This window comes from Falco rusticolus, chromosome 2 (genome assembly GCF_015220075.1).
Source record: "Falco rusticolus isolate bFalRus1 chromosome 2, bFalRus1.pri, whole genome shotgun sequence".
Lineage (NCBI taxonomy): Eukaryota > Metazoa > Chordata > Aves > Falconiformes > Falconidae > Falco > Falco rusticolus.
The window spans coordinates 64,949,227-64,970,502 of record NC_051188.1 but is presented as its reverse complement, the minus strand read 5'-3'; the positions used below and the strand labels follow the sequence as shown (position 1 = coordinate 64,970,502).

At 37.9% G+C, this 21,276-nt stretch overlaps 1 protein-coding gene and 1 long non-coding RNA gene across 4 annotated transcripts in view; one reads left to right on the top strand and one right to left on the bottom strand.

The window, feature by feature from the left end:
- Positions 1 to 21,276, bottom strand: part of TFDP1 (transcription factor Dp-1) — a 49,496-nt gene that overhangs the window by 13,490 nt on the left and 14,730 nt on the right. For 2 of the 3 annotated variants that reach the window (XM_037375907.1, XM_037375906.1), the window contains exons 4-7: positions 6,279 to 6,385; positions 1,831 to 1,952; positions 357 to 522; positions 17 to 163 (exon numbers count right to left, since the gene is read on the bottom strand). In XM_037375907.1, coding sequence (XP_037231804.1) covers positions 17 to 163; positions 357 to 522; positions 1,831 to 1,952; positions 6,279 to 6,385 — 542 coding nt within the window. The remainder of the gene's footprint in view (positions 1 to 16; positions 164 to 356; positions 523 to 1,830; positions 1,953 to 6,278; positions 6,386 to 21,276) is intronic. The other variant, XM_037375909.1, reaches the window with a different exon arrangement.
- LOC119142699 lies at positions 8,332 to 20,898 on the top strand. The gene is made up of 3 exons (XR_005102391.1): positions 8,332 to 8,685; positions 8,770 to 8,887; positions 13,058 to 20,898. It is a non-coding gene; the product is annotated as an uncharacterized LOC119142699 (long non-coding RNA).

The window sequence follows — 21,276 nt, the reverse complement described above, 5'->3', positions numbered from 1 at the left end:
TTCCTAATACATATACCTCTAAATTCTGACATTCCTGAGCAGAGTTAGTAGGTAGACCAATCCATTTGATTTCCTTCTTCTCCTTAGAGATAATGTTCATGGCCATAAGGACATTTAAGGCATCATAGACACGTCGTCTAATATTCTTCTGGTCATAAGCCTGCTGTAGACATAGCGCATTAATCAAAAACATACCCGTGTCAAAAATATTTGAAAATAAATATATTACAGTAAATGGGTAAACTCAGGTAATGTCTGAACTGTTTCATTTAGCAGCAGGAAAAGAAATACAAGTCTCAAAACAAACTTCTCTTCCCCCATTCAGTTCACGTGTAATTGACCTCCCATATACTTACTGATTCATTTGGTGAAATGTGATTATCAGTGGTACTGAATTCTGCAACCAACTCGTCTGCCACCTCATTGTATGAGGTGGTTCCTTTTCTTTGTACCTTCTCACAAACCTTCATAGAGAAATGACGTAAACCCTTGCCATTCTTCTCTCCTTTTTTGTTCCGCTTCCTAAATATACGTATAATATATATTTTAAGAAGATTTGAACTTTTGAATATTTAATGTCTCTTTTTCAAATACAGGCACACCGCTGTAAAAAAACAAGCCTTCCCTTTTGTTCTGCTTCTCACCCCTTCCCAACATCTTTTCCTATAATTTTTTTCCCCTCTACAATTTACAGTAGTTAACAATTCTAATGTCTTGATCCTGAAGCACAGTACAAATTCATTCTTTTGGCAATTCTGCTAGCTCCAGTAGCAGAGAGTAAGTTAACAATAGTGATATTCCTTGAAGAAGTCAATAAAGAAAACCTTCCAATCTTCAAGACAAAGAAGGGATGGGGGATAAATGCTAAAATATGAAAAGTAAATTACAGAAGGTAACTTTTTTGGGGGTTTTGTCTTTTTAATTATTTTTTTTTTATTTATTTAAACAGCCCATCTAGTTGACCACAAAAAATTAGATTGATTATTTGCTATGTAAGTCTGAACTGACTGAACCAAGTCTGATAACGGTTGAACTCACTAAACATTACACTATTACTAAAACACAGATCTGAAGTTATACAGTGTATAAAATTACCATGGAAACTTCAAAGTTACAAGTGCAACAAAGTTTCCTGCATATCTTTTAAATAAAAAGTTTCTTATAATTTGAGTGAAAAGATAAATAAATAAATAATATATATATAAAAAATTAGTATCTGCAATGAAACCTCTCAATTCTCTACATCTCATTTCACTGTGTAGTTTCAAAGTAGAATTCTATGTGTAACAAGACACTGATGATAAATTTGGTCTTAAAGCAATTACATTTAACAAGAGGCCCTTCGAACAAAACTTACATGAGAAAAGCACCAAAAGAATGCATTCATTGTATCTAACACTTTTTTCCCAGTAAGGACTACATTCTTTTTTCAAATGATACTTCAGGATACACTTGCTCAATCTGAAATGTACTGTATTGTTTTGGAAATACACCAACAAAACAGAAATGCCAAATTAAAAACTGAATCATCAGATGAATTTCTGTGTCCTTTTAGGAGCTAAATTCTCCTAATCTAAATAATATAAATATCTGTCAAGAGTTTACAGAAAATATTCTAGTTCCTTTTACAACAAATAAGTGGGTATTCATTCTTGAGTGACTATTGCCAGTTCTAATACAATATACTTTAATGTTGAAATGCTCTTGATGGAAAGATAAACACTGTCTCTCACACTGCTACCCTGAAGAGTACACACAATATCACAGTGAACATTTAGAACAGAAGTTCCAAACAATTTATTAGTCCTTTGTAACTTTTCTTTTGCTCACCCAGCAGACCATGGCGAAGAATCTCCAGTCTGGTTCTGTGATACAAAATGTGTGTTAGGTGTATGTGGACTTCCTACCAGGATAGTATTTTGCGCTGAAGGTCTCTGAGGTGTACCGATAACCTACAGTAAAGATAAAATAATTTGGAAAATGTTTGTCAGTAAGTATTCCAAGATACTCATATGCTGCATGATTCAATTGATGCATTATCTAAAAAACAGTAGAAATTTTTTTCTACCTACTTCTATTAGATGCATTGAATTCATACATACCAGCAAAAAAACATCAGACTACAGTCCATACAGTTAGAGCACTCCCTAAGTAATGAGCATTTATGTTTTATCCTTCTTAAATGAGCTTTTCATGCCTGCTGGATTTCTTAACACTGTTCAATACTAACTTAGACAAGATTAAAACACACATGCCCTCTTCCCCACTGAAAGAAAAAGGGAAAAAAGGAGAACAAAACCACTGCACCAAACTACACATAAAGAAGTTGCAGTAAATTACAGTTAAAATATGAACATAGGAAACAAGCTTCAAATCACTAGAAGCAGAGAGAAAACGCAGAGCTGTTGCAAAGAAGTCAAAATTCTCTCCTGCAGTCAAGTCTCTATGACTACAGAGTCAAACCCAAAATACAAGCATGTTAGAGGCGAGGAAGAGCAAGGGTCAACTAACTGTCTTTTATCACTGCAGTGGCTGAGACCAGTTTAAGCAAAACCCTTCCATTCTGAACATGTTATGAGTACGCACTCAGCTGATCACAGTCTTCCAGCTTACAAGTAGTCCTGAAGATGTGCTAATTTGATCATGAGTAATACATATATTTGCACACAGAGCCATGCTCTCCTGATCTGTGAAGCTAGCTGAAGCAGAACTCCCACTTTTGCAGATGATTTTTTTTTATCTTTGAAATGTTATAAAAGTAACTGTCTAGAGAATATTTATTTAGGAAAACAAAATGATACTGTACAGATTTCAATTTTGTAGACAAATATGCCTATTTTGAGGGGAACATTTACTTCCCAATGGAAACAGCATGCTGCACCCCTAACATCAGTGAAGTGAAACATACATCAAATGTACCTAAACTCATAAGCACCCACAGGCTTGCTGCATTTTCCAGCAGCCACATTCTGGCTCACCAACAAAATTTGAAGTTTCTTCCTCAGGCTATCTTCAATAATTTAGCCCCAACACGAGTACAATAGAAAAACTGAAAACCCCAAATGAAACACTGAATGGGTGAAAGTTAAAATTAATCAAAATTTGAATCACCTTTAAATGCAAAAGGTGGTCTACTGGCTATCGTGATTTCAGCTACCTGGAAGGACAAACAGCTGCCATTTTTTCCCAAATACTGTGACTTTATATTATACCACCTCTCCTATGAGTTAATATACAAGTTTGTTACAACCACTTCTGACAGCTGGAAAATCTTAGGGCCTACGCCCCTTTCCAGCAGCTTTGTTCCATACTTAAAATGTTTCTAATTCTTATGGAAAGTCAACTAATCTCTACTACTTTTCATAACCAAAATTTCTGATTGTGGAAAACAGAAAGAGGGTGAGGGATGCCAAACTGGCACAGCACACATGCTCACTTTTCCCCCGTGGAAAAAATACTATCAGTTCTGCTATTGACTGGTCTGGTTCACCAAATGTCTCAAAGGACTGCAAAAACCACCCATGTGCTATTCAAGTAACGTAGACAATGCAGAAAACAGAAGAAAGCTGTTAGCCAGTTTTTATTCTTTTGGATGTAGTTACAGAGGACTGGAAGAGATGATTCAATATCTTGCTTGCAGAAGCTAAAATTAGAGGGTCCCACTATTTCCTAGCTTCTTAAATCCACAAGCAGTCCCACTATCACCCTGGTGCCACATCCAAAATTTGTATGACTGCGCAGTAAGACAAAAGCCAACCAGTACAGGGAAAGGGGTGGAATTACAGCTGGGTAAAAAACATTTGGCAGCAGCAAACCCTGGACATCTACTGGGCTCAGCAGTGCCTTGAAATACTCAACAATACACAGGAATAAATGGATGCGTGTACAAATTCACAGGCTCATTTCCAGAGTGGAAAAGTGAAGCCTGTTTAATGCATTCAAAACTTGCTCTGCATTCCCATTCTAACTCACAAAAATCTGCAAACTACCCAGAATTATATGCTTTGATGTACCACTATTAAGGAAGAATATTAAGAAACTCTACAGTCTAGAGTTTCAGAATCATCTGAGGAATTACTCAGTAATACTGTCTCCTTAACAGAAATGTTAACGCCCCTAACTTTTATTCACAAGTTCATAAACAACAATGACTTTGAATGAAAAAGAGCATGAATGAAATGAGTTAAGTAGTATCAAGTCACTGGAGGCACCCTAAAATGAAAGCTTACAGATAGAATTAGAGGATGTCTTTAGAGAAAACAGGGATGAAGTAGGGTGTGGACAAAAGCAGAAAAAGAAGTGCCTGCTGCTTCTCTGAAGTTTCCTGATTGCAAAAAAAGAACAAGATTACAGTTGAGCTCCTTGATAAAAAGATCAGGACAACAGGGAAAGCAGCAAGACAGCCCACCCTCCCACTTCACTGTACTCAACAGAAAAACTTACATGGGGACATTATTAAGAACAAGAAATCATACAACCTGAACAAAGAACACGTGCTCAGAAAATTAAGCGTTAAAAACCTGGTTTTAGCACTCAAGGGTTAGAAAGTTGAGTAGGTTCACAAGCCAGCTCCTCAACTCTGCTCCCCAAAAACATTTTGCACATTGACAGAACATTTATTTCCTCCATTTTCAGGATTCTAGAGGTAATTTTGTTTATAGCTCTTGCTATTTCCTTCAGAACTGTAAAGTCACCAGAAATTTGCAACAGAAAATCATATATAAACATATACAGCTAGTTACATATACAACAGAAAACGTGTATATATAGATATATACACAAAACAAAACCTCCATCTAATCTTTAACAACACACAACTAAGCATCTGATTTTGTACTGGTAACTGCCAATACAAATGTGCTGGTATGAGCACTTCTTTCACAAAAAATGAGTGCTAATATGTCCAGAGTAAGACTTAAAGTGCTGAAAAAAATTATGATTGCAAATGTACATTTCCCACAGTAATCATACTAACAAAACCACCATTAATAGTAGTTATTATTTCAGAATCTTTTTTTTTCTATAAAGTTATGATGTAAAATTAATCACAGATAACAGATGAGGATTTGTCAATTTAAACTTGTGATGAAAGACACAAGAATTGATTTTGTGTATACATAAACATTTACTCCCTGTTTAAAGTTTAAAAAAGCATCAGATGAACTGTAATCACATTATCATCCCCTGGTTTTTGTACTTTAAGAAAAGATTTTGTAAGTTACTTGGAAGAGCATTTCATTTTCAATATTAAACCCAAGTACATCCACAGTCTCACAGTAATACCCAAAAGGGACCCCTCTCTGTGCCATTATGGCCTATGATCCAGTTCAAACATTGTCCTCCTACTGCTGGTTACTGATTTTTAAATTAAAAGAATGCCTAATGACTCTGAATTTCCTTGTTTGGAAATGTACTAATAAAACACCTCCTAATGAATGTGTGATTTCTTCACTTAAACTCATTTTGCTACACTTGAACTTCCAAGTGGCTGCGGGAAGTAGCTAATTCACCACCACTGCCAGGAATGCAGCACAGTGGATCACCTGCACCACACTTACACAGTTGAAGAGGTACAGTTTATAGCTTCAGGCAGCCTCAATTATAAAACACTCCTTAGAGCTTAGCATTGGGAAAGGCAGATGGGAAACTGCTTTCCTATCAAGAAGAAACCCAAATACAAGACATTCCATTTCAGATGTTTACACATTACAGCTGCTTTCCAGAAGATGAACTGAGACCAACTCTTTTCAGATCACTACATTTTAATTTTGATGACTATAAAATTGACTTCTCATAACCTATGTATTATCTATTACATTATTAGATTCTTTGAAAGCTCTGGTTTCATGTACCTCACACAAAGCTCGAAGTAAATATTTAAGCAAAAGGTTATCTACATTAAGCACACAGAAACATAGTTGTTTTGCATTTTGTTCCACGTAACTTCAATCTCAATAAAAATGTGCTGATGGACTTACTTTACATTTCCCTATGTCAGATTTCACAGCAGAATCTGAAAGAGCCACTGATTTTAAGTGGCAGGACTAGCAAAAGATATAATCACCTGAATATTCAGGCATCTGCATATTGATTAGAGAGTCATCTTTGCATTTCTTTATGCAAAAGAAGATTTGTTTTACTGTAAGTCTATTAAAATTAGAAACAAGCTTAGACTATCTGTACATGCCAAGTGATAATGAATACCAAGGTACAAGTCAGATTTACAGTATGCATAAGCAACAGCACAAGCAATAAAAAACACCACAAAGTCTCCTTACCACTTGTTGTGCAATGTTGACGTTAGACTGTCCAAATGTTTTTGGCAGGAGCTGTTTTCCAAGCGTATTTACTGTAGAAGGATGAACAGCCAATAGAGAAACAACCCCTAAAACAAATACAAGTAGATAGCTTCAGGTCAGCCACATTGTATTATTTTAGCAATTCCAGTTTCATCTCTATCACCAATGCTTAATATTAACTAGCTCTGAACAGCAGAGAGTCAATATCAACGTAGCATTTACACATTTGAAGCAAAAAACCCAAAATCAAGATTCATAATATATTATCTCAGGCTTTCCTCTATATAACCTTACAGGTCAGTGATCTAGTATGAACATGTTTTAATTCCTTGTATTCCAATCTTCCTCTCAAAGCAGAGTATCAGAGGCAGTGGGCATCTGACAAAGCACAGCCCCCTTCTCTTCTACCCTTATCCTTTGCAACTATTGAAATCTTGTGCCACCACCTGAAAAACACGCCCCATGCCCCAGCAAATGACAAACCCTTCTGAGGATGCTGGTCTACAGGAGATAAAATCTGGCTAGCACAGGCCTTTCCAAGAGAACATTCCCAACTTTCCTCTAACTGTCCCCTCCCAGCTGAAGGCAAGGAATTAAAGAACAAATGTCTTCAAGAATCCAGTATCTGAGCAAAATATATCCAACACAGTAGACCAACCCTGCAGGGAAAGCAGCTCTCTTCCTCTTCATAAGCCATCCAGAGTCAGCATTGATAGGTAAGCAAGTCTTAAGCAATGTAAAACAGAAGTTAAACTAAAAAAAAAAAACACTAAGCCAGGTATCCTCTAGCAATTTGATGCTCCATGCTATAGTTTAAAAAAAACCAACACACAACACAACAAACAAAAAAGAAGCAACCAAGACTGACTACAGAAAAACAATAATGGTACAAACAAGTCTTAAAACACTGGAGACATTTATTTTGCTGAAACATCTGTCACTCAGTTGTCAGGTGAGAGTTCAGCAGTTCTTTTCCTAAGATCACTTTGAAAAGAAGGGGCCAATAGGGCCAGAAGGACTTGGCACAACTCACATTCCTCTTCCTTTTTCCCATTATCCAATACAGAATCAGTAAGTAAGCATTTTTACAAATGTTGTACCAGGAAAAGCTCTAATGAGTCCCTGATGCCTACCATCCCTCCTACACATTCAGGTAGTCTACAGAAAGTTAAGAACAACCCAAATCTTGCTTAAGCCCTTGCTTTCCAAAAGGCTTGTATTCCCTAGCTGCTATTACTATATCATGTCAAACCGATAGCTTCACACGAGAACCTATTCTCAAGTCCCCCAAATCAGAACAGGATGCAGCAGCTTATCATTCTTCCATTATGAACCAACTTTCCAGTGCTCTTCCAGACATTCAGCAGCTATCTAGTTTGTAAGTCTGCTATGCCTTCCTGTCCCTTCAAGTACACCCATCACTACCACAGCCTGTTTTGTGTGTGTTCTTCCCCCCTGCGCAATGCAGTAAAGCAATATAAACTAACCTGGCTATTAGGGCTTGTGTAGTTTCCTCTTAGCTTTCTGGAGGTCAACATGTCTTTTTAACCTCCTCCTCATTATTTAAAACAATAAAGCAATATGAAGATTACATTTCCAGTACAAAATAAAAGTTGTAACTATTTTGCAAAGATGCCTCATCTATTTGATCACCTTTCCTTGCCTTTGATGGTTCTTGTTGCCCACACACTTTCTAGTTCTTCTACCTTTCGAGATCTGTTTTTGCAGATGACAGGGATGGAAACATTGTTGATGACAAAAGGAATACCATATATAATCATGTAATTCCATAGCACATTTTCTATTTTACTCCCTGTAATTCTCAAAATTCCATATGCTTGTTCCCCACCAAACACTGATACCACATTTTCATAATATAACCTATCATGACTTCAAGATCTTTCTTGAACACTAATAGCTCATTTGGGGTACTCATTATATGTGCTTTTCACCAATTATTAACCCATGGGAGGACCGTCCTGTTCTATGACACCTCAGTTTCTTTAAAAGGTTGATTAAGGACCTTGATAATCTAGGGGTTTTTGTTGTTATTTTTAATAAATCCAAGGACATCGCACTGATTAGATAGCCCTTATCCACACGGTTGTTGACTTTTTCAAGGCATGACTTTGAAAAGACGTAACCTCATAACTTCCCTTTTCCCCTCCTTCTAGAAAAGCCCTGTTAACTCCTGCCCATTATCACGTTTGTCAGTATGTCTACTACTTCTGTTACATGCTCAACCAATTTGCCTAACAGAAGTCTGACTTATTCATCTGCAGTTATCTGAGCCCTTCAGAAACTGGTGCAGGAGACGCGGCCTTCTATCCTTCTGGTACTACACAAATTATACATATACTGAGTTAGCAGGACAGAGGTACCATTGGTAGGTCCTTCTCAGAATTCACAGGTAGATAATTCTCTGGCCATGATGATTTCTAATCATTCACGTTATCAATTTTTTCCTAAGGCAACAGCTTCTAGCCATACTTCAGCGGGACACTTTCATGAAGAACAGTACTGCCATGAGACTCGCATCATCTTGATCATCTTATTCTTCAGATGCACTCAGAGACTTCATCCTTCTGGTATGTTTAAAACCAAAGTAATTCTTTATGCTATCATGTTGTTTCTTAAAAATTTTTTATGAAGTCAACAAAGACAAACGCAAAAGTCTTGGACTTGTAACAGACTAACTCCACACAACAGCAGAGGTCAGGTATTGTGTGGTTAGGAAGCAGATGTGCAGAAAAGGACCTGGGGGTCTGGGTGGACAACAAGCAGAATGTGAACCAGAAGTACACCTCGAAGCTAATGAAGCGTTAACCACATCCTGGGCTGTATTTGGTAGAGTACAGCAGTAATTGATTATTCCCTTTTACTCTAGCACTCTTGAAGCTGTACCTGGATTACTCTGTTCAGTTTGGGGGCCTGCAGTGCGAGACAGGCATTAACAAAGAGCAGAGTCCAGAAGAAAGACATTAGTATGGCTAGGGTACTGGAGCATAGGATGTACAAGGAGAAGCTAAAGCAGCTTGGTGTGTACAGCTTGTGGAAGAGAAGATTAAGGTAGAGCAAGGGGTGTTATTTGTGGGAATCTAATCACTGCCTTCAACTGTTAAATGGAGAGTTATACAGATGATAGAAGACACAGCAAAAAGAAAAGAGGGAATAGTTGCAAGCTGCTGCACAACAAATTCCAACCAGACATGACAGAAAAAATTCACGATGAAAAAAAGTAAAGCATAGCAATACTTCCTATTGCGCTGTGCTTATTAATTCATGCAACTGAACCAACCTGGCTCTATACAGAAACTGCAAGGTACACCTGCCTCTACAGCACAAACTAATTGGCAAGGAAGCACAAATGTAACTGGAAGAACAGTTACATACTCTTCACAGTTCAATGCAAAGTCAAAGTCAACGTATAAAAGGTATCATACTAAATAGGAAAGAGCATAACTGCTCAACGCTAGGAGAAAAAAAAGAAAAAACTGAGTTTTGTTTTATTTTTAAGAAAAGGTACTTTCACTTTGCCTCTGCCCAAATGCGTTCTGCTGTTTTCTCATTTACCTCATATGTAAACATTTTTCTCATATCCACCTGGATTTTCAAAGGCTTACAATGCTCGGGTTTCATAGTGGGTTTATGTGTGGGGGGTTTATTTGTTTGTTAATTATACAAGCAGAAATAATTTCATTAACTTAGCTTTGCAAGTGACTGACAGCTCAGTTTCTCAAAGGAATTTTTCTAATCATTAGTTAATTACTGTTACTCTTACAGTAATCACTGCAATCCAAATAATCCTGCGCTTTGTGGCCAACATACAGTGTGTATAATAGCATGTAAAAATTAAACCCACAAGTTTGCAAACAGTTTTGCTGGCACCAACTCTTCTTCCTTTTCAAAACAAACACATTATTAATACTGCTGGTTCTGACACGTCTTTTTCTTTTTTTTCCTTCTGCGTATTTCAGAAACATGGAAAAAGGCCATGTAAAGCAGAAGAAAAAAAATATACAGAAGGATATAACTACTACTTAAATTCTCAGTCTCCCAAACATTGCCACTTTGGAAAAGTACTCTTAGGAACTTACAAGTAATTATTAAACCTAAAGGGAAGTAGAATTTCACCAATATTAAGTCCCGGAATGCCTCCGAACAGAAGGTAATGATACAGATAGGATCAAGGAGTAATGCTGTGTAAAACTTGCACAGCAAAAGCAGCAGCACCCTTTAACAAAACCTGTTTTTTTTTATCTGTCTAAAACCTGTTCCAGGTAAGCACTCCCTTTATACAGAGTATGCAGTAAACAGCTTGTTTTGGTTACTGATTGCTTTTAGAGAGAGCTGTTGAACTGGACCTTTACCTTTGTTTGCATAGAAAAACACATCAAGAGTTTTACCAAAAAGAATCCCTTGCAGACTTCAGCAATAAAAGGGACCGGTAATACAGCCAATTACGAACATTTTACACAACTTGAGATGCCACAGAAAAAGACACAGTACATCTAAAATTAGAGGAAGGGGTGCCCTCTGCATTCACAGCAGTAGATCTCTCTAACAGCTGACTGCTCTAGTTCATGAAACAGTAGTGACTTTGAATTTGGTGTTTCAGATCAAAGAGGATGGACTGAGGTAGTCCTTGCCTCAGGTGCAGAAATCCCATTCAATCTAGGTGCAGTACCATTTTCTAATGTAATCTGTCTTTATGTTCTCTTTATTTGTGAAAGAGAGCACAGTCAACAGAAAAACAGGTCGGTTTCCTGACAATGCAGTCTCTAACAAAGTCTTGTCAGCCTGTCTTCCAGCATAGAAGCAATACTGTGCATGTGAAAATTGAATTTGGTAAGAAGGTAATTTTGCAAGCTCCTTCTGAATTATTACAACCCTAAAAAAGAGCTTTTAGAATAAGGATGTGGTTTGTCAGAACGCAAAGCAATTCCTACTATCTCCTGCAACAGTCTCAACCAAACTCTGTCCAGCAGACCAATTTGTAAGTAAATACACTACATGATCAAAGGTTAGGAGTTAAGCAAAGGGTTGATTCTAAGAAAAGTCTAAAGAAAGTTAACCTTGGAGATGACATTTTGCAGTACCACTGCTTATAACCACTCTTAGGAACTCTACAAACTTTTGTCTTAAATACATAGCAAGCTTTGAAATTGGCAGTTTTAACAGAGCAGTTGGAATCTAGCTTAACAGCTACACAATTCAAAGGCAGCCACATTAGTAAGCCAGTCTCGATACAAGTCAAGCATGACTTATGCTCTCAAAAAGGCAACATTACTTCCAATAACCTGATAAAACCCGTAACTAAGATGGTATCAGTTGAAGAGCCCAACAAAGACCAGTGACACTTTCCAGGAACAAAAAGATAAAAGTAAGTGACACAGACACTAGATTCCATTGCAATTGTCACTTCTGAGAAGGCCAAGTGCCATCCAGAATATTACATTCCTTATTTGGGGAATTTTAAAAATGTTAATAGGAACAGCATTTATATAAAGCCAGAATACCTGTACTGCTTAAGATGCAAATGACTGATATAAGATTACATGAAAACTATGAGAATTATCTGGAAAATATTATAGATTCTATTTTGGCAGTCTTCTGTATGTGGAGTTTTTCTTCTTTTTGGCTAAAAACAAGCGAGAGAGAAGAGGAAGAGGAAGAAGAGGGGAAATTCAACATCAACATCACTAATGAAATTCCATACTATAACCATTTTTGTAAAGCAAATTACAAAGCTAATTCCAGCTCCAAACCTCACCATCAAACCACCTGCTTAAAATAAACAAAACCCCTAAGTAACAAAAAGCAAACTAATCTTAATTGCACAATCTGCCCCTCTCGTTCTAGTGTGTCACCGTCCAACCCCAAGCTGGTGTCTGTAGAAAACTGACTGAAAAATTATTAAGTTTGGAATCAAGAAGTGAGCAGGGTCTCTTACAGGAATGTAAAGTAGCTTAAGTCCACATAATTTTTTGCAAAGGTTCTTTTTTCAATTGAAAAGCTCTGGGATATCAAATTACAGAGTTCTCCCAAGGTCTCTGCAAGTCATGGTCCTTATTACAGACACTGCTATAGCAGTGTAGAAGACATCACATTAAGACTCACTGATCTTTAGGTTTACTTGTCTGCATACCATCTTCAGCTATTTCTTATTTGCCACTCTCCTACTTGAGGTTGAATTTGGCCAGTTCAACCATGTAGCTGACAGCTCAATACGCTTTTAGTAGTACACTTCTCCCTACCTAGTAAAGTAAGCAGTAAGCATCCCCTGCAAACAGAAAGGAAAGCCACAGTTTGAAATTGTTCAGAACTACAGCTTTACAGAAGCTAACTCTTTCTTTGAATTCTGTTCAAAGGAATGCATTTTTTCCGGGGGTGGGGGTGGGGGGGGGTGTGGGGAAATGCAAGAATTACAAAAAGATGAGCAACTTCTAAAACATCTTTCATTAATCAGAAGAGCACCACTCTACCCAGTTGTTTAAGCTGCTGTCAATAAAACTGACGCAATGTACCTGAGAGGAATTTATCCCATCCGCTTGAAAGTTTCAGTTCAGAAGTTCAGCCCACTTCTACTTGGCTTCTCTACTATTACAGAAACTTCCACAGCTAACTCCAACTCCACAGCTTCAGCAAAAATTGCCCAGTGACCTCGCTACAGGTTTCTCTTCCTCAACACATTACCAAGCAATAGATACTTAACAAAACCCCTATGTTTGTTTTGTGGCTTTTTTTTTTTTTTAAAGGTATGGGAGACCTCATGAAATCTCACCATGGAGACTGAAAGATAAGGAAGGCAGATCTTGGAGAAGACTTAAGTTCATTACTCAACATGACAACCTAGTATATAGAAATAATAGTAAAGATGTGCCTTTGAAGACTTTGAATAATGAAATCCCAAAAGCTCACTAGAGTGTGGAATAATCTCTAGAAGACTCCAGATCTTCACACAATTCAAATACAGGTGCACAATCCCTGAAGCAGAGACAGAAATCAATCCTGGTTTGGACAGCAGTGAAGCACAGCTCAGAATGTCATCTATAGCCAAGATGGGAAATAATGCACAGGAAGGGAGAATTTCAGAGCTACAGAAAGCTGGTATGGCAGTCAGGACACAACCAAAGAAGCTGAGGGAACTCCTCAACCTACTTAACACAACTATCACTGACCAAGAGGTAACAAAAGAAACATCCTGGAACAAGGACGTATCATACCAACATCATAGCAAGGAAAGTTTTCTGTATGAATTAATGGGGTAGGCTTCCACCTCTTTACCTCAAAGCATCATGACAGCAGGAAACAGTGTACTCACACCCACTAACCTGTCTCAGCACAGTGACCAATGCAATGCTTGACAACAATGTATTTCAACCCCAACACTAGATACAGGTGAAATGGAAATCCAATGCCAAGCAGTTCCCTCAAGAACTGTTTACAGTATTTTCTATGCATTTTGCTTTACAAAATCTACCCTAAATTACTGAGTCTGAACTGTTGCCTCCTTGCAAGTGCAAGGAGTCTTGAAGACACAGGTAGGATAAATAGATGAGTTTAGAGGATCCATTTGAAGTGCCTTTTATCCAGTCCACATCACCTTCAAAAAAATTATTCCTTACCACAAAAGCATCAACTAGACTAGTTTCAGATTATTAGATCTTATATACATATATACACACACACAGAGTATGTACAAAGGGCATACTTGGAAGATCTGGGAGAGAGGTAACAATTACATCCTAGGAGCAGATTCCTCAGATGTCACTCCTGTGAGACTGCAGTTCTTACTGTCTCTCTCGCAAACACCATAGATATTTTATGTTTAGTTAGTTATATGCTAATTTTCAGAAAACACTGAACTCTTTTTGAGGGTGTCAACCTACCATAAGCTTTGACAACATACAAGATTATTATCTATAGTTGTGGGTCAAGTCAAGTAAAAACACCTCTGCTTATTGAACAAGTCACATCACCCTGTTAAAACAACAAACATGCTTACACAGCAATTCTGAGCACTTTTACAAAGACATCGATCTTCCCCAGTGTGCAGTACTACTGAGTTCTTAAGTAATTTCTTAGACTAACTCAGAATTTTAGGTGATTCTTATCATCCTTAGATATGACTAGTAATGCTTCAGCTATTACAAACCAGTCTTTCCAAGTCTGTGTTGAAAAAAGCTGTGGTCTACCTGTAAACTTCTTACAAGCCTTTTCAGACTTTTCAAAATATCATTCATAATTGCAGCAACAGTTTTATTTCCTGAGCTTGAAGTTAGATAATAATAATTCAATTTACCTCAGCTTCAATAATACACAGGCATTTTATAACCAATGTTCAAGCATGTATCTGTTTGCTAAAGCATGAATCACCGGCTGTGAAATAGATCTGTTCCAGAGGAATTATGCCAGCCACTGCCAAAAATCAGGGAGTTTGATCTTGCAAATAAAATTAACATTACATTGCAAAAGTTTGTCATAAATAAGAACAAGAAAATCTCACAGTTAGACAGTATTGAAATATAAGAGTCTAAATACACCTCAAAAAATTACATACTAAATACAAAAAAATACATATACAATTTTTTGTCAGTTACCAAAGCTGAAATTAAAATAAAACTAGTTCTTTTATGCCTATAAAATGTGAAGCCTTATTTTAAAGTGTAAGAGGCGGAAAGAGCTGAAGACATCTTTTAAAAGCACTTTCTAGTTATGTACCAATAATGCCACCTACTGGCATGACAGAAGATCCAAATTTTTAGAGTAACTTTAAAATTAATTTAAGAGTTTTAATTTCAATACAACATTAAATACCATTGTTTGTTTTTTTCCCTTGCACTTAGCTAAAGCAGATAATTTCTTTCACCCAAATTTCTTCACAAGCAAGGGCCAGGAACAGAATTGAACAGTGTTGTATTTAATACTACAGTATCAAAACTAATCTGAATAAGCAAGGACCAGAACTTAGCAGTGTTCTTCAAAGTGCAACCTCCCAGCACACCAGAATTTCCCAGTCTCTAAAATTCACTGCAAAGTAACTTTTAGATGACAGAAACTTGTAAGTTCTACTGCTTCAGCACCTATTAAAAATTCTTCCTATCCGTCCAACCCATATATATTTTCTAACGCTCAAAATTAATTCTGATTATAATTATCACTCAAAGTCTATGTCCAGGATGAATTTTAGCATTTTCAGGTTTAAACAATTAGTCAGGTTGACATCCAAAACAAAGCCAGGATGTATGTATTTTTTTAACCCTAGAATGGAAATGAACTGAAATAACAATTAAAATATCCAAATGAGATTATCCTTGCTTTGTAACCAAGGCAGGCAAAAAGCAAACAATTACAAACAGGTCACTTTGGAATTTTACTCCACAATTAAACCGCTCTCTTAATCTGTTTTCAATGAAGTAATTTAGAGTAGAATAAAGTATTTTCAGTTCGAAGGGACCTACGATTGTCTAGTCCAGCTGCTTGACCAATTCAGGGCTGACCAAAAGTTAAAGCACGTTATTAAGGGCATTGTGCAAATGCCTTTTAAACACTGACAGGCTTGGGGCACCAACCAGCTCTCTAGGAAGCCTGCTGTGTCCAGTCCAAACCTCCCCTGGAGCAGCCTTGAGCCATTCCCACCTGTCACTGGGTACCAGGGAGAAGAGATCAGCACCTCCCTCTCCACTTCCCCTCCTCAGGAAGCTGTAGAGAGCAAGGAGGTCACCCCTCAGCCTCCTTTCCTCCAGATTAGACGTGCTCAGCCACCCCTCATAGGACATTCCTTCCAGCCTTTTCACCAGCTTTGTTGCCCTCCTCTGGACGCATTCAGGGACCTTCACCTCCTCCTTCAATCGTGGGGCCCAGAACTGCACAGTGCTGCAGGTGAGGCCGCACCAGCGCTGAACGCAGCGGGATAATCATCTCTCTTGGCCGGCTGGTTATGCTGTGTTTGGTGCACCCCAGGATGCTGTTTGCCCTCTTGGCTGCCACGGCACGCTGCTGACCCATACTGAGCTGCTCTCAGCCAGCACCCCAAAATCCTTTTTATTATTGCCAGAGAAGGGATAGAGCTGTAAATCACAACAATCTGGGTGCCCTTACAGCTTTTGTTGACTTGACCTTTGAAATTTTATAAGCATTGCTTCTGATTACAATTTGAGGGTTTACAGAGATTAATTTAAGTGCAATTTCTACAAAACCCATACAGAATATAGGGTAACAAGCAAAGGAAAGGGCCCTGTGTAATGATGTTCTCAGCAACAGAGGCTTTAGGCGGAAAAAATGCAACTGGGTATTATTTTGGAATGAACCAAAGAAAACTTGTAACTGCTTCCAATGGATTTAGCATTCCTCCACAATGTCACAGGTGAAGCTGACAGCAAATAAACCAGCACAGGACAAGCAGCAGATATAAAACCAAGTGGCTTTACTAGAGTTCATCACTGAGAGGACATCTGGATACACAGCTACTTTTTGCTGTGCATGTTAACTCACTAGCAGTCACTAGCAAAGCTGCATTTTAGAAGCACCTGGCACTGCTCAGGATTTCCTTACAGGAAAAAACCTCTCTTCTCAGACACTCTCAGCACACTACATTGCTGCTTCTTTCCTGAACAGGGTTAAAGCAGAAAACCATCTTTCTGGTTACCCAAGTTCATGAAAACTTTCAGTCATACCTGTACCAAACCAAACCATGCTAGAACAAATCTGGTGATTTGTGCCGCTTAAACACTGCCAGACTACCAGCTCCACAGACCTTGCACTTAACAGGAAAGCTGCACAAAGATGTAAATGTCAATGTCACTCGTCATACTTCCAGGAGAAGTCTGAGCCTTTCAACAGTACCACCCTGGAGCCAAACATAATCAAAACCCTCTTTAACGATAAGTTTCCTCATCCAAGGACTGGCAAATACTCAAGTAGTAAACAAATATATCCCAAACATATGCATTTGCATCCAGAAGAAAAACTAATTAGATAGTGCATTTTCTGAAACCTTTTTAAGATCTGGGAATCAATATAGCCTTAAATCGAATAGGGGCTGATATAACTGGTGTGTCATTCCACTGATACTTTCCCAAGATGTGACTTTAAGAATCAGCCTTCTAGACTAAATTCTCAGTAGGGAAAGAACGGAACTAGGCAGAGAGAAAAACCTTCCTTCAGTGAGCAGAGCTAACAGTGTCATCTTAATACAAGGGAAAACTTGCACCTTGCTTGATCAGCTCCACGGCATGCTGTTTTTTCAGGACTAAATGGGGTGTTACACTACAGTAATGGAAATACACACGAGTATCAGAAAACACAGGTGAATTTATATCCAACTTCTTCTGGACATTGCACAAGCACTGGAGGAAGCACACACTTCCAGCTCATTTCTACCACATATAGACTGGTACTTCTTATTCCACACTAAAGATGTTTTCAAAGAAACACTTCTAGAATGATACTTCATATACATGACCAATTTACTCAAAATTACATCCATTATAAACTTTTGTTTGTTTTGTTTACTATTGTCTCCTCTTAAAACAAAGTCAGTCTCTGCTTTAAAACAGAATTCTTAATCAGAAGCTCATGGTTGAGACATGGTCTCTCCAAAGTGAATTAGGCTGAAGTATGTCCCCACTAGCTGAAATAAAAAAGGCTGTCTATGTTGGTACTTGTTTCTGACCGTGAATTTTAGCAGATAATCAGGAAATGAATGCAGTGATAGGACTTCCACACAGGGATAATTTCCTAACATACCCTCTTCTCTCCCAGATTTGACAGCTTTAGGACTTTTGAGCAAGAGGTTGTTCAGTGTAACTGCTGAGCAAGATGAATGATGTCTCCTTTTCAACATTCATCTAAGAAACAACAGCTACATACCCTAACAAAACTCAGTCTAAAAATAACCTATTCGCAGTTCCCAGATTTCTATCAGTGCAGATTAAAAATTTACAGAAGTCCATTCGCAGCCTATTCTGAAAGCATTGCAACAAAGCTGTTCAGGCTGTAAGAACTGTTGCATAATACCCTGTTTTGGCCATAAAAGTCAACCTTTGCTTATCTTTCACAGTTGATTCATATACCTGCCACTTAGTCCTGTATTCACCTTACAGACCTTTGATGAAGTGTTACACAACAATTTCAAGACAAATATTCTGCTCTTCCTCCCAAACCATGTTTTTGCAAGTATGTCCTTACTACCCAGCAGACAAGTCATTTTTTATCTTCTACCACCCCCTCAAAACATTTATTCCTCTGACAGCTGAGCTCCTGCTCCTTTCACAGCTGACTGGCAACATGTGGAAACTGAACCAAGTCCCGAGTTTCTTGTTGAGGCTGCATTCTTAATTTGCTGAGTCTCTCAAAGTTGGATTTTCCAAAAAGATGCTGGAATCACCCTCTGATATCACTAATCCAATGACCCCGGGTGCTGTGAGAGCACAGGGAGAAGAAACTTCAAAAAGCAGCCAGACTCCTGCATTCTCCCTGAAGAGCCTGCCCTATTACTGTTGTTGGGGCAGCAGACTGGGCTAAGCAAACCACTCATCTGACACAGCAGGGAGATTTGATCCCATATAAATAATAAAATGTATTCTCAGACTCCTCGTGATTGACTTGCTACCCCCAGAAAAGACTCCTACCTTTTAAGAAATACAAATCCAAAGGAGGGGGGAGAGAGAGAAAAAACAACCCTGAAAAAAAAACTTTCAATGGTTACCACCAGAGAAGAAGAGAAATAGGTTTTTCCTGACCTCCTTTCAACTCTAAGTAGTATACCACATGCACTTCTGCTACCTTATGGAAAACTTACTCTGTGTTTTGTATCTATTGCTGTGGACTGAATCCTCTTCATTGTGAAATTAAGAGAAATTTTGCATTGTTTTGCAAATTAAGAGAAATTTGCAAGACAGTGGAGGACTGGACTTTTTGACATAATGGAATGTAATGTAGACAGGTACTTTTAAAAGCACACAATAATTTTGTGTATAGTAGTTACATTTAAAAATATTTAAATATTACACAAAACCTCCTAAAAATTATAAAAAAGTGGCAACGTAAAATGAGTACTACTTCAGTGAATAAATTATGACACATATCTGAATACTTTAGTGACAAAATATTTGCTATTTTAAGATCTGATTAAGAATACAAAGCCTGCACATAAAATACAGACAAGTTAGAGGCAAGAAAAATAAAACATTCAAGCCAAGAGAAACCATTGTTTCTTCTCAGTATTAAGAATTAGTTGTTGTCCATTAACTTTACAAAAATCCCCTAAAAGCAATCGGATGCCAAAATTAACTGAGGACAGCTTAGTTTGCTTCATGGCTGTATATATTGAGAACTGAGCTCGATTCTCAAACCAGAGGAGCTGCAAGCCATAATAAACTACTTAATCCCTTGAATTTATTTTAGAAATGCTACAAACAATGAAATGGCATCTATTTTACCCAGTTCTACTTTAAGAGATATGTAATAATGGAAGATTCACATTTCCAGTTCTTACTGTCCAGACTGCATTGTTTTGACTAGCTCTTGACAGACTGTAACAGGGTATTGACAGACACACCTACATGGGTGTAAAATGGTCCCACAAGTATCTGCCCTGACAAAACCAACCATTTTACTGCCCACAGGGGTAGGGAAAAATGGTACAGCTGTTAAGGATCAGGTATCTCCGTGCACACTTTTTTTGTTCACGGGTATATGACTGTGCTTACAAATATACAGGTGAACCAGTCAACAAGTGCCAGTTATTCAACCCTTATGCCTTTTCCACCAAAAGTAGATCACAGCAGATTAGTTGTACAGCCCTCTTTTGTAAAGCAATGTGAGTTTTACACAAGGGAATGCCAAAGAGAGAGCCCAGTGAGATTCCAATAAAGTACTTGATGTACCTAGAAAACCTGTTAAATTGATGGTGACAGAAATCAGAAGTTCTGCAGGCTGTGAAAATAAATACTTAAATGGGTTTCCTGAAATGGCATATAACAGGCTACAGCAGTAATACTAATGGAGTTCACCTCAACTGGACCACAGGTTATCTGAGAGTACTAGAGTAATGCATGAAGTTAATAGATTTGTCAATAATGAGGTTTATGAGAGCATCAGACAAGTAGGTGACACTGTCCTAATAAATTTCACCCTACTTAGTACAGCCTATCAAAGCACACCATCTGTCACACACAAGAGTAAACGAGACCATCATCATTTGGAAGCAAAACTAAAGGAAAACGGCCATTTCACCAAAATCTACTATGAGATGCCCATGAACCAAGCATGACACTGCACAGAAAAATTACCCTACTTCCATACAAATATGACTGATGCTTCACTTGGAGTCATATACACTATTTTGGTCACTTGCATTCAAGACATTGATGAAGGCAATAAACAGGCTCAAAGAATGATGATAAGGAAAATACAGAGCACAAAGGGCTTATCTGATGAGGAATCTAGGAAACAGTGGCTAGGTGGCCTGACAAATTAAAGACTGCTAAGATACCCAGTTGTTATTTATAAAGAGTAGATAAACATACTGGAGAAAAACTATTAAGCTGAAAAATCACACTGCCACCAGCAAAATGCATGAACCGGCAAGAATATACTTAACTGGAAATCAGAGAATAGTTCTACAGTCTTACTATGGAAACAGCCTTCCCATAAGAATATAGGGGACAAACCCCAAATCTCCACATGCAGCATAATCAGTTTACAGAAGAGGTTATATAACATAGCTGTCCAGAACTGCAGGTGACTGGAACTCAGTGGTGCTTCTGTTTCTTCCCCCAAAATTGCTAATTGTGAAGTGCAGCTCATAACTCTCCAAATGTTTAGATACTCCTGGGTTTTGAGCTTACCTATTGAATTCAAGTTACAGCCTGTGTTTTACTAAACTCCTTGATTACATTACACTATCATACATGCATTATCTGCAAGTCCAGAACAGCTCTTTTCAAAATATATTTTCAGATAATGCATC